Raw genomic sequence first — 20,523 nt, forward strand, 5'->3', positions numbered from 1 at the left:
ATAGCTAAAACAATTACGCGGCGCTGCATTCTGGGAAAGCGGTCAGTCTGAAGAACGCACAAGTCTGCTCTGATGCACGCTTGATAAAGAGGGCGGGGCGAGAACAACATCCGGGGATTTGGTCTGTTCTTGGTCTGGTGTTCTTGGCAATAGGAACATCGCTGAGGCTGATGGCGTGTCACGAGAACACGAGAACGCTCAAGAACGCATACTGAGAAACGGCCTCAGAGAAGGGATAGAAAAAAGAGGGGTAGCCCCATATTTCTGTTGACCCGCTATGCATCGGCATCAGTTTGCGCCTCCTATCGTCTCTTACGATCTTATCTGCTGTAGCTCCGTCTCAATCTTCTGGCCGGTGTTACGGAAAATCTGAATGGCCGCCTCGGCCACTTTGTCGTCCTCCATCTTCAGACACTGGAGCAGAGACTCGTAGGTCTCGGCCGAATGGAATGCTGTGGGATGTGTGAAGGACAGCACCTACGGGGATAAAGGACGCATTTTTAAACATTTTTAGAATAATTACACTGTGCTTTAGTCATTTTGGTACCTATTTGCAGTCATGAACGTGTTAAAGTTAATTTTAGCAGGTTAATGTTCTGCGTGCTACACATTTCTTATTTCCAGCTATACCTTCAGCAGCTCTAGACCAGAGCGGATGGCTGTATCAGGGGTGACGCCTTCCTCCTCATCGTCAGCTGTCCCCTCAATGGACTTATTTAGTAGCTTTACCAAAGCACTGAAGCAAGATAAATAAATTATTTAAAAAAAATGTCAAATTATGTTAATATATACTCAAAGTTTCACAGAGGTCAGGGTAAGACTAAAACAATATGGTGTTTATCGGTCAAAGTGTGATCCAAGTGTTTTTCCACAAAATAAAAAGAAAGCACAAATTGGGAGCTGCAGTTCCCGGACACCACCACTAGGCGGCCCAGTAAATGAGAAAGCCCTGTTAATGGGCCAATGTTACACAATAGCAAACACAGATAGCATTATGAAGCACTTAGGGACAGATAAACACAAGCTTCACTGTTTCTCTCGATCTATTTTAGTCTTCTCTTCAAAAAATAAGAAAATAAAACACATTTCAATGTTTTATGCCCACATTTACTAATGGATTTTAATTATATAAAATCTTCATTTAATAATTTAAAATCCTAATATGACCCATTTTTTTTTTTTTTTTTGCTATTTCAAAAGTGAAACTTTTACCAGCCACAAGTCAGACTAAAGTAAAGATTCCCTTCTCAGGAAGGTTTCTGACCTGATGGCTTCGGAGTCGATGTGGACTGGGGCGATCCGCTCCAGCAGGAACTTGACCATCTCTAGGAAAGGATTGGTGGGCTGTTTGGGGAACGTCAGCTTCCGAGTGATCTCCCTCTGCACACAACGTAAGCCACGGACAGAAACAGTCACGCTTTTCATCTCACCTCCAAGCTTCCATAGCCAGTTAGAAAGTAAGGCTCTGTGCTGTACCGTGAAAGGTTTTCACATATTAATTAGTAACAGAGTTCAACCACAATGAAAAAAGCCAGACTTTTGACTGCTAGGTTGGCCTTAAAAAGGTGAGTAGCAGCAGACCTGCTGACAGAAAGGACTGAGTCGCGTTAAGCGGCATGGAGGTTAATACGAGGGTCCCCTCACCACACAGATCTCCGCCTGCTTGCAGGAGCACGTCGGACTGATGAGCATCTCCAGCTGGACGCGGAGCTTCTCGTCCTCACTCAGGACCTGGTTGAATTTCTTCATGAAGTCCTGGGCCTTCCCGGCGTCTGGGAGGTTCTCTGCAAACGGCACGTATCACAATATAATCAGAATCCCAGCGCTTTGTGGATGGCACCTCGTTCAGGCGCACAACAACCGGGACATAATAACGTCCAGAGCCTCGCTACAGTACCCATAAGCCTCAGCGTGTCCCATTACAACCACAAACGACGATACGCCGACGTAAAGTGGAAGGAAAATATTACATGATATTAAAAAAGTTTTTTTTTTTGGTCCCCTTTTTATGGATGCCCCTAAATGAAATCACTTGCATCTAAATGGCTTCACAGGTCCTTTCATTGCCAGTTGTGTGCAATTTAATCTTAGCATCCCGGCAGCTGCTCTGCTTCTGGCCTCCGAGGTTTGCCGGAGAACACCGAGGAACAAACGGCACCCTGAAGACCCAGGAACACGAAGAACGTTGCCGAGAAGCAGGCTGATAAAACATCTCAAAGCGCTCCATTCCATCTATTATCTAAAAAAAAAACCCAAAAGATTTCAGCACCCCTATAATCCTTTTAAAAGCTTCGGTCACAGAAGCAGCCGTAAGGACTGGGGCGACTCGTGAGGAGCTGCAGAGATCCTCAGCTCGGGTGGAAAAATCTATTAGTTGGGCGCTTTGCATGTCCAACCTTTAAAGTAGACATTTTTTTTTTTCTGATCCGACGGACACTGACAATCTGCAGCTGCGATGTGAAAAGCAACGACAGCGATTTGAATAATTAGCGTAAGGCACAGTGTTGGCGCCGCGTTCGCTTGCGACTTACTTGCGATGCTCATGAGCTTCCCGAGCATGGCGCTGCTGTTGGCCTCAGACTGGGCAGAGGGAAGAACAAAAACACGTTAGGCGCTCGCCGGCCTTCATTGCCGCCGCACGCCGTGTGCGACGCGTAAAAAACACGAGCGAAGGCGTCAACCCACCACTGGCAGCTTGTGAAGGTCGAGCAGCTCTTTGACCAGACTTCTGAGCATGTTCTGACACTTCCACATCTCATTCAGGGCCCTGAAAGGAAAGATCAATAGAGGAAAAGAGAGTAATGACCGCAGGGAATCGATGCCTTCCTCTTATGACGTCCACTTGCTGCCCCATCGCTGCGTTACTCTCAGGTTGCGCTCGGACGGAGGTCTGATAGTTTCCTCCGTTGAGCTTCAGATCGATATTTACGTGCAACGTTTGCACGGATTTATGCGTCGGCGTGTGTGGTTTGGCGAGCGAAAGGTGAAAATGCGGCGCGATCACTCACTTGACAGCATTGGTGTCCAGACAGGCATACAGGTAGTACAGACATTTCATCTTCTCCTCTGTGTCCAGACTGTGAGGGACCATGTACTGGGCGAAGATCTTCTCCACTAATAACCTGTGAAGGGAAAGCGTCCGTTCATTCTGACAAATCGTTCCGGAGGAGGTTTAATGAAACAACACTTCTCCTGTGACGTCCCCTAAGGTTGGAGCGGGCCCACAGCATCACAGGTCCTCTACCGTACTTAACAGTGGACAAAAGCTTTTTATATCATTCTTGGCTTCTCACCAAACCCACCTGGTGTGTTTGCAGCTGAAAAGCTCACTCTGGCCAAAACACACGACTCCAGCAGCTTTTGGTGCCTCCACACGTTTACATTTGTGATGGTAGGACAGAAAACATTTTTTCTCAGCATACCATATTCCTACTTGCTCTTATTCTGTTTTATTTTGCTATATTTTAATCATGTAAAGCACTTTGCATTGTCTTTGTACTGAATTGTGCTATATAAATAAATTTGCCTTGCCTTTGCCTTGCCTTACCTGACAAGCCACCCTTAGCAAGCACACGGCGGCTAATAGTTATACAGCTTTACCTCCCTTAGCATCCTTCTCAGCGCTCATAGAGGAATAAATATGGCCTCTGGTCCAACCTGGCTGGTGATGTTTCCAGTTTTATTACATTTTCTAATTATATGTAACCGTAATATGGGAAATTTTAAGCAAGAAATCAGGTTCTTGGAGTCTTGATTCCCGGGGGTCCACTTACAGCCTTATCTAAAATACCATGTTCGCTAGTCTTTCCCCTTTTGAAGAGCGACAGAGTCACGGGCTTCTCCCCAGTGAAACAATTATCTGTAGGTCATTAATTGCAGGTTTCTAGATATCATGACCAACTTAAAGCAAAATCTACTTGAAATAAAGTTATTTTTTTCATTTCTAGGAAGGATCATGCTGCTGCAACAAAACAGGAACTTATTATTAGGGTCTTTACCAGAGGAAGGTGTGGTTTATTTTTTCCACAGCGTGTGTGTTTAAGTGCATTGTGAACCTTTGCAAACAAAATAAAAGCATCTACCTAAGGGTAAAAATAAAGTAGCCTTGAACCTTGAGAGGGCCAACAGCTGTAGAGGTTTCAGTTTTCTGTTATTTTAGTAAATTATTAATAGACAGAACTTTTGGTGAGTTAAAAAAGATTGCCTTTCGTATTTGATGAGGTACCACGCTAATGATGAACACAGCGAGGCCAATCCTTCTCTTTAGCATGGACTGATGTTTGCTCTCACTTGTCATCGATGCTGTTCTGATAGTAGATGTGCAACAGTTTGTCCTTGATCCAGCTGATCTTCTGCGCCGACTCCTTTCCGGCCTCGTGGTGCAGACAGTATTTCTTAAAAAGCTGAGCCAGGCCCATCATGGCCTCTTTACGCACACGCCACTACAGGAGAGGGGCAAAAAAAAAGGCATCGGCGAGAGAATAATTCAATTAGGATGCGAAAGTCACAGGAGGAAGATAATCTCGTGCTTTTTTAAATCAATCAAATGGATGTGTTGTGATTTCTTTTTTAATAATTCTGTCTGTGTAAACCAATAAATAATGTTACCACCACAAAGAGGGCAACACTGACTGGTTTAAATGTCCTACCCTCTTGTCAAGCGTCCTTTCCCGCACGAAGCCCAGCAGCTGGTCATTGACCAAGTTCAGGTCCTTCTTCCCAGCATTGATGATGGTGACGATGACATCGTGTCGGATGGCCTCCTCCGGGTCATGAGAACGCACCTTCAGATACTCTACAGAAGGAGAGAGAGAGAAGAGGAGCGTCATTTTTTAAGCTCCAGCCGGCAGCAGCAGGGAGACTGCGGAGCCTAAAAGGAGCGACGGGCCTCAGAGCCGTGGCGGCGCCCACCTGTCAGGTCCTTGGCCAGGTCAGGGTGGTTCATAAGGCAGTGGCTCGCGAATTTTACACACTCTAGCCTGACGGGTACGTGGATGTCGTTGAACCTGCAGGAGGAATGTGGTACATGCAATCAAAGTGGATCACATTCAGGGTAAACTGAAAGGAATCTGCACAGACACTAAATAAAAAGACTAAACCGTAAACCTAAATCCACAGACATATATACGTAGACGCGTCATAGGGCGCAGGTTCGCACGTCAACGTCACCGCCATATTGTATGTGGCAGAAAAAAGTTGAGTTCTGTTATTGTGAACGTGGATCAGAGAAGATGCCTCATTCCTGTGCTGCAATAAATACACACACACACATATATATATATATATATATATATATATATATATATATATATATATATATATATATATATATATATATATATATATATATATATATATATATATTTGTGTGTATGTGTTATAAATATAAGGATCAATTTGTTAAATCTAAACATTGTGGTCTTCATTATTTCATAAAACCGTGTCACATGTGAGCCTTTAGGAACAGACTTTTTGGGTGAGTATTAAAGAGGTAAAAATAATAATATGAGGAAAAAAAGTCCTAGGTCAAGAAAGTAAAAATAAACAAACAAACACAAAAGTGATAATGTTATGATAAAAACATCATATTACGAGAATTAAGGGGGAACATTTCCAGAATAATCACAGTTTGCAGAATTATTTCACTCCTGGAGTAATAGGGCCAGGTTAGATTATGTTAAATATTTTTATTCTTTAATAGAATAAATTCAGGAGAATGAAGCTAAAGGGATACGAAAATAAACTTGTAATATTACAAAAAAAATACTACGAATACAAAGTATATTCAGAGATTAAAGTCCCTCTGATACTGTTTAAGTGACTGAGTAACTGCAGATTTGCCACATTTAAGATGGCGGACGCTCTGACGCATCGCAGCATAGGCAGAACCCGCCCAATGACGCGTCTACTCTTATATTATGTCTATGCCTAAATCTATAAACCACCTCGGTCAGGGAGGAAGATGGCATAGAGGATGTCTTTGGAGAAGAGTAATTCCCTAAAGACCTGATCTATGGCGACGTTACTCACCGTCCTAAGAAACACTGCCACAGCGGCCTGTTCTGTGACGCCAGCTCTGAGTCTTTGGCCCCAAATAACTTTGCAAGTAACCGTACGACAGCTAGACGCTCCTCTCCGTCGTTGCTCTGCAACAAAAGCACAGATCGCCCTTTAATGCATTTCACTTTGTCTTGATTTTGTCTTCTTTTCAAGAAGCCCCTCCCTCTGTCTCCCTCAGACTAAACAGCCCAAAAAACTTTTTATTGTGTTAGACAAAAGCAACAAGTAGCACAGAATGACACAGGACAGGGCTGGGGATTATACCGATACATTTTAATTATCTGTTTATTCCACAGGAAATGGTAAAATGGCAGTATTTACAAAACTAAAAATAACTTTTATTAGCAATCTTTACATTCCTGCATGAAATGTGCTGGGAGCTTTTATTTTTCAGCCTTTTGTTTGGCTTCAGGGAGCTTAGTTTCCCCTTAAGCACCTAAATGCATCGCTAATTCACGCTGATCCCGACTCATCCAGAGAACTATTTATTTGTCGGGCGCTACGGGGTAACTCATCCTGCCCAACTCCAGTAGAACAAGGAAAATAGAAAAACCAGAAGGAACAGTACGACAGAAATGCGCTTTTTTTTTGTCAAGACTTGCGGAGAGAAAAAGTAAGTTGGTTGTTGTTGCTCTGAGCTGACCTTAAGCTTGAACTCCAGCTGAGGCATGACGGAGGTGAGCAGCATGGGGTCGATGGCAAACAGCTCCTGGATGAGGTCAAAGACGTGCTCCGACAGGTCACTGACCGACGACTTCCCCATCACCAAGACCTGATTGAAGAACTGTGGAAGAACCGCAAAGCGGAGGCAGAGAACCCGACAGGGACGGGTCAATACGGTCAGAACGTATTTCACAAGCAAACCAGGAGAAGCAACCAGTCTCAGAGATAAAATTAAACTAGCAAGTAGCTTCTCACGTTTGCGATGCACGTCTCAATAGTTTGGACCGTCCTCTTCAGAAGAGTCTTGGCGAGATCGTACGCTTGCTTGTTCAGGTTCTGATTCAAAAGAAAGGTGAAATAAATTAGTTTAGCTACAGCAGAAAGGGTGCTTCTCTTGATCAGAGAATTTCCAAGCTGTTTGTCTACATGTCCGCTCTGGAGTTTGCCTTCATTACAAGATTTCTAAAAAACCAATTTCCAAATAATCTTGCTGTTTGAAATTAAATAAACTAAACAGAAAATCTAAAAAAACAAAACAATTTCCAAATAATCTTGCTGTTTGAAATTAAAGAAGCAAAACAGAAAATCTAAAAAAAAAAAACAATTTCCAAATAATCTTGCTGTTTGAAATTAAAGAAACTAAACAGAAAATATAAAAAAAATTAAAAAATTCCAAATAATCTTGCTGTTTAAAATTAAAGAAACTAAACAGAAAATATAAAAACATAAATAAATAAAAAATTTCAAAATAATCTTGCTGTTTGAAATTAAAGAAACAAAAACAGAAAAAATATATATAAAAAAACAATTTCCAAATTAACTAAATGTAACAGAAAATCTATTAGTGTCTGTTATTTAAACTATTTGATATTTTACGTTGTATGCAGTTGATGTTTATTTTATCTTTAAAAAAAGAAAAAAAATGTCATTATGCATGTGGAGGGCCAAAAGTGCCATTATCCGATAAAAAGGTTAACTATCTATATATTTTAGCTATTAAATTAAAGTAGAAAAGAAATCCTACTAAATCAATGTGTAAAATAAATATTGAAATGGTAATAAAATAAAAAACGCCTTAAACATGCTAATATAAAAATGTATTATGTCAACATTTATGTATTTTAAATGTTACTTGAATCATCACTTTTGCAAATAATTATTTCATCATTATTATTATTTTTTTTTTTATCTCTGCACCTTTGTCCCTCCATACTTTTCAACGTACCTGGAGATGGTTAGAAATCTGATTTAATGCCAGACATAAATGCTACAACCTGTGGCCAGACTCACCTTGTGTGCAGGTATGAGGTTTATTAGGATTGTGTCCAGCAGCTCTTGTGTGACTCCGTCTCCCTCCATGATGATAGAACTCATCAGGTCCATCATGTGCATCTGCACCTTCTGGTTGTGGCTGTTACTGAGGAGCGGAGGGAGAGAGCCGCTCTGGCGCGTTAGTGCTATTAATACACGTTAAGCTTTAGTTATGAAAAATACGTCAATAAAAACACATTTTGCAATAATGTAGTGAGAGAAAAAAAATTCCAACATAAGTGAAAACATTCAGTTTATTTGTTATATAGTTTGAATTATCTACAGTGAAAAAACTAAATGAAACATATTTATATTTATAGAGTTATCTGTTAATGGCGGCGTAGTAAACTGCAGAGCACACACACTGATCAGCCAAAACATTAAAAACAGCCTTTTAAAAATGTTTTTCCAGCATGACATTATACTAAAATAAGATTTACGGTTTTCTCAGTGAGGGCAAACCAGTTTCTGTTTGCTATGACGTTATCTGGGGGACACATAAGCAAAAGATTTGTATTATTTTTTTTGCCAGGGATATAGAGTAATAATTAATAAGTAATTAACACGCTAAATCGATCAGTTGCAATTGTTGTTTTGACTCAGTTGGACGGCGTCTCATTTACATAAAAGCTAAAAAATAAAAATATCCCTGGATTCTTTCAGAGCCTCAAGGAACAACCAACAAAAAATAAGTTCAACCAAAAAAAAATAAAATAAATTTTTTTTATAAAAAAATAAATAAATGTATAAACTTTTTTTTTTTTATTAAAATCTCAGTTATGCTGTTAGTTTTTCTGATAGCAAACCCCAGTCAGAGCTTACCGTATTATGGGATGACTAATTCTTTTTATGGTCCCTTTTTTAAAAGCTCAACGATTTGGCCTCTGGTTAGGGTGCATTGACTGGTTAAAAAAAAAAAAAAAAAAAAAATCCTGCTTTTATGTTTTCAATTACTGAAATGCAGCCGATCCGGGGACACAGCTCATTTTTCAATTTTCAAAATGAGCGCAGGGAGCATTTTTTTTGGGTCACCAAGTGGAAAAGATAAAGAGTTACACACACAAAAGAAGATCTCATTGTGCACTGGAGCTGTCGTTTTTCTACACCATGAGTGACGGTGTGGGCCGCATGCAGGCCATTAGGGACCATTGGAAAAGATTTTACTCAGCCTGTGACCATAATTCAAGAATGGCACGATGTGGCCATTCAGCACATACGGGCAATTTCTGAAATGTTTTGGTTTCTCTGATGTGAGGCCTTTAAAACTAATTAAATTCTTCCTAAAATGGAACATGTAAGGTCCAACGAAAATGATTTGCCTTTTAATACATTTTTGTTGGCTTTTATTTTATGTGCAAGTACATAGGAGCACATACATCCCGTTTTACTCAGAGGCAGATTTGGAGGCACTCATTTAATAAATTTGGCTACAAAAGGGAAAGCGTTTTAAAGACAGAGTGACCCATTTCCTGATTTTCTCTCTCACGCAATTTATTTTCGAAACCAAGAAAATGGTGCAAAGCAAAAAAAAAAAAAAAAAAAAAAAAAAACTTGACCCAAATACATTAAGAACACTGTACGCCTATATTAAGTCTCTTTATGTTCCAGGTATTCAATGATCCATTTTCAACTCAATCTGAATCCTGTTTTTTTTTTTCATTAGGCAGATAAAGATAGAAAAAAAAAACTCTTTTGAGTTAAAGCATTTTAATATTTGAAGCCACTGTTAAATTTTAACTTGGTGATTTTGGCCACCATGGAAACAGCTTTAACGCCAACAAGCCACCTACTTTATTACAGAGAAGAGAGTTTTGAAGAGCTGGATAAAGATCTCATTGCAGTCCTCCAGTTCAAAGCAGATATTGTATGATTTCACCCACGCCAGGTTCTGTTGGACAAAAGGACAAACATAAATAAACAATCACTTATTCTTAAGGATCTAAATTAAACCTAACTTTAAAAAAAAGAAAGAAAGCTTCAAACGCTGAAACTTGAAAAGTACAGACCATTTTTAACTGTTTAATTAAAAAAATTTTTAATTGTGCAATAGATTAAAAGCTAATCTGTGTTTAATCTTTTGTAGACGGTGAGCTTTACCTCCAGCAGATAGAAGTAGCGGTTGAACTGAGGACTCTTGGTGTCTTCCAGTCCTTTCAACTGTCTGGTGATGAAGAGGAAGATGTCCTGGAGGAAGGAATCGTTTTTAGCATCTGTGGTTTTATAGGGAGCAGGGAAGTTTTACGATATGCTGAAAAGGTTACAAATTACACATGGACGTTTTAATTATGCCCCACAATAGGTAAACGGCGGTCGGTTCAACTAGCTGGACTGATCGACCCTGGAAGATGACACGCTACTGACCTTTAGCTTGTCGTGGGAGGTGTAGGGGGCCTCGGGAGCGTATATCCTGAAGATGTCGGCCAGGCAGCAGGCCACCAGCAGTCGCACGTCTTTATTGGGGTTCCTTAGGAAGAACTCGGAGGCAAGGTGGAGCGCCAGTCCCAGATACTGCTGCTTCTCCTCTTCGGAGTCCTGATCCATGTCCATGTAGGTCTTTACCACCATCTGTGAAGCGCAAAGACAAGGGTGGTCCCATCAGAGCCCATCTATTCAAGGCTCTTTACCGTATTTGATAAAACGAGATTTAATGTGGACGTTGGCTTATAAATAAAATAAAAAAACACACTGAAAAGTAACTTTACTATTGTGAAATGTTTAATTGTAATCTTCAGAGCTTCCTGTTGGTGCTAAACTTCAGTCCTTAATGAGATATGCCTTAAAATTGCCTTTGAATGTTCAAGTTAAACTGTTTTTAAATGTTCTTTTTTTTTGTTTCTACATTCTATCCCTACTTGCTTTTATTCCTATATTTTAATCATGTAAAGCACTTTGCATTGTCTCTGTACTGAATTGTGCTATATAAATAAATTTGCCTTGCCTTGCCTATATTTGATCTGCTCTGGTTCAAAAATACTCTGATCAAAGCTTTACACGCAAAAGAGATTATTGGTTATATATTTATGAAATGTACATTGTGTTTTCTTTTTGAACAGTTTAATGGTTTTGTGACCAAATTAAACAGGGCTGTTGTGAATCACAGATTTCATCGGTGACGTCAGCATCAGTAACTTTTACAAGTTCCTAAAATCTTAAAGGGGCCATGACAATAAATGTCATTTTTCTCAGGTTTGGGGCATATAATAATATTAATGTCAAAAACTGAACCAAACCACCTTTGCTCAGAAACGTTCAGATCAGAAAACGGGTCGTCTTTCTACGTATCCATATTCTCCAATCAGAGCACAGCATTAAGCTAACAGCCTCCACAGTTTCCACTCACTGTCCAAGGACGAGAGAATCACAAGAGTTTTATGGGGATCTATGAAGACTTCAGAAATAAAAGTTGGGGTTTTTTAACAAACACCTCTGCACCATCGGGGTATGTGGTGACCACAACCCTGTCATGACTCGTAAGTTTGTTTAATTTCTTATTGCTGTCAAACGTAAGGAAGGTGCGTATCCTACATGGAGACGACGTTGCTCGTGCGTCATGGATGTTCTGACTGATTTCTAAATACAAGACGTGGCATCTGAGCAAACGAGAGCGAGCAGGAAGCACCTTGTGCTCCCTAGCTGCTGTAGCTACCTGTCCTAGCATGAATGTTTACTTCAGTCGGCGTTTAGCCTGACATCAGCGGTTTCACTGGCTCGTAATGGCCGCACGGCTCCGCCCGCTTTAAAGTGTTTGCGAAGGTTTCCTCCAAGTAAGTCCAGAAAGACCGAAGAGGGACAACATTAATAATGAGGACCACTATGAACAGAGTGCGTCAAACCTAGATATCATTTTATCATCTTCAAACCACGAACCACGCTGTAGGGTAAAAAAGCACATCAGCTTTCTATACCCAGACGAGCTGCATCACACCCGTGGATTTACCGAGGCTTTCTCTCATTTTACACTGAAAACTGTAACTTTTTGTCTCTGAAGTGTCCATCCATCCCCCTCATGCGGTACAAGGCAGCGGCTGCCCGTCTTTCTGTATAAAGCACCCGGGGGAGCAGCGGGGTGCTTTATACAGAGGTAGCCAGCAGCAGGTAGCAAGCATGCGTGTTCTCCTTGTTTGGCCACGGATGAGGCGTTCTGAAACTCGTTCTCCGGTTCCGCCAGTGATTAAGCCCGAAAATCTAACCACTAAAAGTAATTTCATTGCAGTTAGACATCCTTTTTATCAACGTGTTCTGGTATTAACGAGGTAAAAAGGTCAAATCTGGTGATTGGAGGGCTAAAGCAACACCCAGAAGCCATCTCCCCTTTTTTTCCAGGCCTTTATAGGGTGGTGGAATCGCTAAAACGGGGCGAAACCGGCGTCAAGTACTTATACTAAAGGTTGACCGGATGTGACACTGTGCGCTCTCGCACACCTGGCTACTTTGTTGATTGATGCATTAGCAAGTGAACTTGGGCTAACTTCAACATTTCTAGCTCTCTTACCTCAGAAGACACGACGCGTCTAAACAACAGAGCTGTGCATTCTCAGCAGCAGATTCTTTTCTTTTTCTCCTATGCACAACAGTGGTGTCATTTCACCTTCTGGCCAGAGGGGGCAAAACTTCTGCAACTTGTGCTATGCGCCTTTAATAACTGTTTTTTGTTTAAATTGACGCACATAATATCTGCTATGGTGTCATTTTTATCTTGTAAATGGAAGAAAAAGCTATGTCGGGTTTAAGAATCGGCCAAAAAAAAAAGATTAAAAAAAAATATCGGCCCCACATATCGGGTATCGGTTTGCCTGATGTCAAATCTCAGTATTGTATTGCTATCGGGGGGGGGGGGGGGGGTGCATTGTAGCCAATCAGAGTGCCGTTAACTAGGTAGAGTTGCATATCATTAGTGTTACCAACCCTTTTATTCAGGGGGGACAGTTGGCCTGACAAAAACAACAACCTGAGATAATTTTTTTAATGAAATTCTTTGGAGAAGTTATGTTTGCAGCTATATCAACAACATGAAATGGTTTATGCAGCCATGTCATGGCACCTTTAATAAATGTTACAAGACTTTGCAAAAAGTATGTCCAGATCATTTTTTTGCCCCATTTTAAATCGCATCAGGGCTGCAACAACAAATCGATAGAAACCAACAATTAGAATCGTCATCGATTGGTTCTGTCGTGCGATTAGTGCGTCCCTCGCCATGTCGCGGAGCCGTTTAGCTCACAAGCAGGCGGTCGTCAATGCTAGCTGACCGGCTGCCGAGCGATGTAAATGCAGACAGGCGGAGTGGAGGCGGCATTTTCAAATACTGCTTCTTGAGAACAGAAAAGGGATCGAACCAAGTTCTCAAAAGGTAGAGAGCACGTTGGCTGCCACACAAACAAAAAAAAGTAAGCAACTTGTGAGATTTGACACGACACAAGAGCACCACAGTGACACAGGGCCTAAAATAACACAGAGTCACTGATGGTAAGTCAATGTAATATTTTATGTTTGTTCCGTTTCAAAGTGAGGAAACCCTGACGGTGCTTGGCTCTGGGCCGTGAGCGGAGTCTGAAATCGTGCTTCATGTGCCGCTTTAACATCAATCTGCCTGATAGCTTGTCTAATGCGGCTGCTAGCTTGTTAGCTGGTTAATGATAAGAGTTTACGTGCGCAGTTTCCCCGATGTGATTAAAATGTGTTTGAATTAAAATAAAGTATTCCAAATCCACCGTTTATACGGGCTGAAAATCAAATAGTCCGACCACGACGTGCGTTTACTTGCACCAAGCTTTATTCAAAGTAGAAACCCTCTGATGCTAGCAGAGTGGTTGGATTTCCATTAAGCAACTGTTTTGTATTCATTGGTGCGGGGCAAAAAGTAACAAGGCTTTTTGAGTGCATAGAACCAGGTTCTGAGATGGTTGAGACAGAGAGCGGGAGGAAGTTATGATCTTCCCAAAACGAGCTGCACGGCGCTGCGGCTCCATCCTCCACATGCAGGCGCTCTAACTTCATGAGTTAGTCGGAACAAGTGTTCAGACGGACGCTAATCGGATTATGGATCATAAACCAGCCCTCTCAGTCAGAATACAATTTCATTCAGATGGTAATAATTTGTTAATTAATGTTTAAGTTTTAATTTACTAAGTCTGTGTGAAGGCACTTTATGGGAGAGCGGAGCAGGGCTCTTAACTCAATGTTCAAGAATCAAGAGTCTTTATTGTTGTTATGTAGTCGTAATGAAATTTTGGTGAGACACTCAGAATGATAAGAGGCAGACCCAAATTAAAAACACTTACAGAAAAACGAGACATAAGCATCTCTAAAGAACACCCTCAAACATGTAAAAACCTCCGAAGAAATAAAAAGTATTAAATATCTAACAGCCTTTTTGACTCTTTGTAGAAAAGTTAGAAAAATTTAATAGAAAAAACAACCTTGGGAGAAAAATATGCAGAAGGCCAAATGTAGCATAGAATGCAGCTTGTGCTGAAACAGTCTATGAAATGGGCTGCTGGTTTATTTGATTGTCAGAAGTGGTGTTTTTGCACTGGTTGCATTATTATGTCCAATTATTTGCCCCTTAGGTGCACTAGAACAAGGGTGAGGTTCAACCAATCTGCATTGCTACCCCCAGTTTTACAGCTTCACTTATGTTCTGTTAAATCACAGTTCATACCGACAACATTGACTATTAAATGATTAACTAGACTAGATTAATCTAGTCGACATAAACTTTATAAACTTTATTTGAAGCAAAATTATTTATGACCTAATATTATTGTAACAGAACAACTAAGTAGCAGCTTGTGTTTTGTGCGCTTATTTGCTCTTTCATTCCAAATGTTCAATTTTGGAAAAAAGAAATGGAAATAAAACTCTTTTTTTCATCAGATTCATTGATTAATCGTAAAAATGATCGACCGATTAATCAATTATTAAAATAATCGTTAGTTGCAGCCTTAAATCCCATTTAAATGTGTTTATAGGCAGGAATATCTAAATGACCCAAATTTAAACTATACAAATGCCTAAATGATGTCTACTGTTAAAACCTGCTTTTGGTTTTAAGGATACGATCTCCTTTATTTTACTTAAACTAAAAAGTGGACTGGAAACAAATGTTTTCCTTTAGATTTACACCCTGACCAATATGACACCTTTTTTGTTTATTCTCATCTCAATCTCATCATATTTGACTTTCGGAAGAAAAAGATTTTTAATTTGTGAACACATAAATAATAAGGATTTAATCTATTTCTCTTGGGTCGCAAATATTTCTCCTACTTTATTGTGATGTATATAAAAAAAAAACGTGAAGAAAATGATAAACTGGAAATAAAGTTGAAAAAAATGCTCCACAATAATTTAGGAATCAAAAAATAAGTTGATAAATCAATAAAAATCTTTAGTGGAGGCCCTGAGATTGAGTGAACCATTAAAAACCTGAGATGGGCAGGTCAGACTTTATTGTGAGCAGTAAGTCTGTCATGAACTTTGTACTTCGGTTCTGATGGAGCACAACAATTCAACAACTACTGAATTACATCTAGCAACTTTTTAAACCAACTTTCCTCATAAAAAAAAAAAACAAAAAAAAAAAAAACAGGCTGACATGCCAGGAATTAACAAGCGAACCGAGTCCAGGTGCATCTTCATCGATCCCACCCGTGAGCAGCGGTGTCCAGAGGTCGCCGGCACGCCGGTCTACTGAGACGCGTTAGAAAGCCCTTCTTGGAGCTGCTGCTTCCTCTGAGAGAGAGAGCTGAGGCCTGGCTGCTAACTCTCCAGACAGCCGGTATTGGGTGGGGGAAGGGCCGGCAGCTCTGACAGACTGCAGAGCAGCGCACTCACTCCTACACACAGTCATTATGGCCACACACTCCTATCCTCACAGAGTAAAAGCTCTCAGTATAGACACTCTCCTGTGGGCTTTTATAGCTGCAGAGTTTAGCTATCTGGAGCCTAATGCTATTGTTTGAAAACCAACATTTCAGCGCACACAGCAGCTAAAGTCCCCATTTGAGCCACAATGTCGTGCAGTAGTTCATGCAAGCAGCTCGGACACCATCCTAGGACCTTTAAACGGGTTTAAACGGGTTTACGCGGGTACCGTTTGCTCCCTTTGAACCTCACCACTAGGACCCAACAGAAGCCACTGGCTTAAGATAATAAAAGCTGTTTTACCATTAAATGGTAAGGCCTCCAAAAAACATACCAAGATTCTTTTAGCAAACCTAAATGAAGAAAAAAACAAACAAAAACACAAACCAAAAAGCCTGAATACAGCCAGTGTTGAGTCAACGTGGTATTATATCTGTTGGTCATTTTCACATTGTGCTGACAGAGATCGGGTCAATAATCAACCCAAAGATGACCGGAACTACCGTTTTAGAGCGCTATACCTGTGTGACTTGCCACCAGGATTGGAAAAATATGATAAGCAGTGAATACAAATATTACTGGTGAGCAGTCAGGAACCTCCAACCAGGACAAGAAATCTACCCAATGAAAAGAGCCATGACCTTTTCTCTGAGGTGTGCTGCCCAAAAATGTGAAATGTACAGAGGAAAAAAGGGGAAATGATATAAACCTGCGTGATAAGTATTGCATAAGTAAGCAGATGGTGAGCATTGGACGATCCAGAGTCAAATTCTTCGTATGTGTACAAACACCTGGCAAATACGGCCGGTTCTCTAAATCTAAATTTGCCTTTCCCCCCCCGTTTTATTCCTGTAAATATTATTTCAAGATTATTCATAGAACCATCATGGGTATAGTTGTTTCCCCGTTTCTCCTGTGCGCGGGTCGTGGAGATCAGAGACGATAAAGAAAATGAACACCGACTTGGTCTTAAAAACATAACATCAAGAAGAACCTCAATAACGGCGGAATTACGCTGGCAGAGTTATGAAGGACTCAAAGACACGTACCCTGAGATTATTATAATTAGGGTAATATATAATTAGGCTATATATCAAGATAAAAAAAGAGATACAAGATGACACTATATTGTTTATATAGAAATGGCCAATGTTGCCTTACAATCATAGATTTATGTGTTCCAGCAGGTTATTTTTCATCAGCTTGTTAATAAATGGGCCTGTGAGACATTTGGGATAAAGCTTTGATTCAGAGATACCTTTTTCATAGTTACTTTATGAAAAGAAAAACGTATTGAGATAAATATCATATATCGGCATTCAGGCTAAAAATATCGAGATATTATATTCGGTCCATATTGCCCAGCCCTCATTATAATGCAACCCGTATCTTTTTATTTCCTGATGATCTATTACTAGGGTGCAATTTGAGTGGAACCCAAGATTGAAGCGCCACATCTAACCAATCGTCACTATGTCTGTTGTTATATGTTATATCCGTTTTATTTGAACTATATAAAACAAAACGACAAGGCCTCCGTGTTTGTCCTTAGGTTTCCAGTGCAGACAAGTTCCCCTCAATGTGAGCAGGATCAATCTGAGACTCTAACCCAAGGGAAGAAGTAAAAGCCCATGACAGTGTTGGAACCAGGACAGGATGGCCTGCAGTCATCCCTCACAGAGAAGGGAGTACTGTGGGGGGTCCCGGATGCCGCCTCACTCCTGCCTGAACGCCAGGCTGAGTTTGAACATCAGGAGGTCCCATCACTCTACACACGGCCCTGGAGCAACAGAGCTCCTACGTCGGGCTGTTCTTCCTGGACCTGAGGTCAGCCTAGGTCTAGAAAAACTGCACAACCTCATAATGAGCTCCATCATCTGCAAGTGGACCGTAGACTTTCTAATCAACTGCCCCCCCCCCTTAGTTGTTAGAGCGGGGAACCACACATCTTCCACCATCACCTTGAACACCAGCGTGCCCCAGGGATGTGTACTGAGCCCCCTGCTGTTCACCCCATTCACCAATGACTGCCTAACCTGGCCAGGCAGACGGATAATGTGTAGCCCTCTAGTTCTGCACATTATCCGTCTGGGCCTGCTCCATATGACTCCTTTTGGGGAAAGGAGCAGAACTCTCCAAGCTGATTGGGTGACGAGACACCCAGTGCCCGCCTACCAAAGGTTGGTTTTAGCCAATCGCGGTATCACATCAAAATGTAAGCAGCAGACGCCATGGAAACCACAAGAAGGGAAGCTGATCAAGGCATTTCCTGCTGATCTTCTTTCAAACCGTGGATTCTGACCAAACATGGCAGCAGCTACGCGTGCGTCCTCTTGCTCTGCCATGTTTATGTCGGTTCGGCTGTGGGCTCAGCACCTCTTGCTTTCATCGCACTGGTATGACCGGCCATAAATCCACAATACCACAACGTGATTGGCCCGAACCATTTTTTTTGGTTTGTAACCAAACAGTTGAAGCCGGAGCGGTACAAGATGGATTCTTGTGTGTTTGTGAACGCACAAATACCGCGAGAATCCAGCTAGCAGGCAAGGTTAATGACTGCCAGCCCACATGACAAATAGTCCTTAATGCCTCTTTTCCACAGGCTCCACCTGGCACCGGCCCTGCTCTGCACCGTGCGCCTTGTTAGCATTTTGATTTCAGTTTATTCCTACAGGGCAGTGCGACCGGAGCTGAGTGGGACTGAAATGTGGCGTGAACAGACTGCTGTTCACTGATTGGCCAAGAGACCAGGAGAAACCAGAAGGTTTTAGCAGATAGAGTGCAGGGATATTAAAACAGGAATGGAGTCATTATCTAATTAGCATATTTGTTCATACATTTGTGACCCAGGCATTAGGAGAGGATTTACCAAGATAAAAAGTTATTAAAGGTAGCGATTAAATGTAACTAAAAATGACCTTCATAAAACGATTTATGAATTTTAATACGCTGCCTGAATCCACAGTGCATAAAACAAACTGTACCAAAAAGACAATTATCAGAGACACACAAAGTGAACGAGGTGCATAAGTGACTGAAGCTGTGTGTGTGACTCAAACAGTTTCAGAGACAAAAAAAAAGACTTTAAAAACTATATTTATATGACGAGGCCGCAGCAGCTGTGGTGTGCCTGTGAGACAGCGCTGAGGGAAGTAGGAACCCTCACAGCAGATCTCACTGCTGCCTCTATATTCCAGACAGACTGGTGCTTTCGCCATTAAAAACAAGAAAGTCGTTTTTTTTAAAGAAAATTGCTAGAGGCGTCTGAAAAGTCAGTAAATATAGCAACAAAGACGCTAAATGGGCAACACTGGACTGTCCTCTCTAGTTTTCCTTCCCCCCTGAGAGCAGTGCTTTACAGCCAGACAGGAAGGAGCAGGCGGTGTTGGTTTTTCAAAATAAAGTACATCTTAATGTTTTATATTTAAATTAACTTCAAACTCGGATTATGGTTAGCATAGGTTTGCAAATATAGGCTATACATAATATAAGATAAATATATATCATATGCTTTACATTTTTTTACCATAGATTTTAAAAATAAAGTCATCCTGTAGGTGTGGCGGCTTTTACTTTGCGGTTTTGGCCTAGAGGTTCTTATCTTCATTCTTGCCATGGCTGAGGCAAAACCTTCCTCATAAAGCCCTAAAATTGACCCATGTAAAGCAAACTTTGGAGCAGATCAGACTTTCGTTGCTTCCTCCAAAAAAATAAATAAAAATAACACCTGTACAGGGCAGGCAGAGAAAAGCTGTGCCTTACCCATTAGTTCAGGCTGATCTACGGTCCAGAGACTTATCTCAGTGGGTTATTTTATCTGTAAGAAATATTTATTACATTCTTTCACATAAATTGATTTCTTTTTTGTTTTATTTGGTTTTAAACATTCGCCTTACCAACAGTACTGCTGGTGCAAAGTATGAACGAGCAGCACTTATATAATTGCCTAGTAAGCTTTTTTTATTTTAGCATGAAGTCACGGCATCAATGATTTTTTTAAGGTTTTTAGCCGAGATTCCAGGTCGCTGAGACTTCGTCAGCCTGCTGGTTATTGCCAGTGCACTGCTGTGACTTAGCAAATCTCTTTCCTGGGTTGTGAGAAGCATTCTGGGAAATAGACGCGCGTCCACAGATCTACCTGAGCTTCCTCTTTATCCATTATCTGCCATGCGACCCCCCTAACCTTGAATTGTTGTAGAAAACGGCTAGTTTCCTCAGAAAACCGTCTGCACCAAATCAAAGTTCCCAGAAAAATGCTTTTTTCCATCCTATCAGCCACAATCCATAACCTGCTGCTCTGTAACCTTATTTTTTATGTATTTATTTTATACTTGCCACCCCGGCGCGTAAATCACCATCTTTGCTGTCTGTGAATAACCGTGTTTTGTTGCTGCAAATGTCTTGTTTTAAAGTTGTTTCCTGACACATTCCTGTGTCTGTGGGTACATTTCTATTTTATGGCTCCATTCACACAAAATTTCCAACACATGTGGAAACAGCGGCAGCGACTAACATTTATGGATCAGACTTCAGAGGACGGAATAATCCGCTGGACGGCACTGAAGTAATATTAATGGATTTTACCGGGGTTAAAAGGTGGAGACCCCAACTGTGATCTTT

The 20,523-nt window shown here is 41.0% G+C and overlaps 1 protein-coding gene across 2 annotated transcripts in view; it reads right to left on the reverse strand.

Moving 5' to 3' along the window:
- The window catches only part of pds5a (PDS5 cohesin associated factor A), a 34,729-nt gene that overhangs the window by 9,929 nt on the left and 4,277 nt on the right, over positions 1 to 20,523 (reverse strand). For both annotated transcript variants that reach the window (XM_012865500.3, XM_036136936.1), the window contains exons 3-19: positions 10,396 to 10,599; positions 10,132 to 10,218; positions 9,825 to 9,922; positions 8,014 to 8,140; positions 6,979 to 7,059; positions 6,704 to 6,844; positions 6,031 to 6,146; positions 4,912 to 5,006; positions 4,650 to 4,795; positions 4,291 to 4,442; positions 3,009 to 3,122; positions 2,686 to 2,767; positions 2,532 to 2,580; positions 1,645 to 1,784; positions 1,265 to 1,380; positions 631 to 736; positions 317 to 477 (exon numbers count right to left, since the gene is read on the reverse strand). In XM_012865500.3, the coding sequence (XP_012720954.2) occupies positions 317 to 477; positions 631 to 736; positions 1,265 to 1,380; positions 1,645 to 1,784; positions 2,532 to 2,580; positions 2,686 to 2,767; positions 3,009 to 3,122; positions 4,291 to 4,442; positions 4,650 to 4,795; positions 4,912 to 5,006; positions 6,031 to 6,146; positions 6,704 to 6,844; positions 6,979 to 7,059; positions 8,014 to 8,140; positions 9,825 to 9,922; positions 10,132 to 10,218; positions 10,396 to 10,599 (2,015 nt within the window). The remainder of the gene's footprint in view (positions 1 to 316; positions 478 to 630; positions 737 to 1,264; positions 1,381 to 1,644; positions 1,785 to 2,531; positions 2,581 to 2,685; positions 2,768 to 3,008; positions 3,123 to 4,290; positions 4,443 to 4,649; positions 4,796 to 4,911; positions 5,007 to 6,030; positions 6,147 to 6,703; positions 6,845 to 6,978; positions 7,060 to 8,013; positions 8,141 to 9,824; positions 9,923 to 10,131; positions 10,219 to 10,395; positions 10,600 to 20,523) is intronic.

This window comes from Fundulus heteroclitus, chromosome 5, assembly GCF_011125445.2.
Source record: "Fundulus heteroclitus isolate FHET01 chromosome 5, MU-UCD_Fhet_4.1, whole genome shotgun sequence".
NCBI lineage: Eukaryota > Metazoa > Chordata > Actinopteri > Cyprinodontiformes > Fundulidae > Fundulus > Fundulus heteroclitus.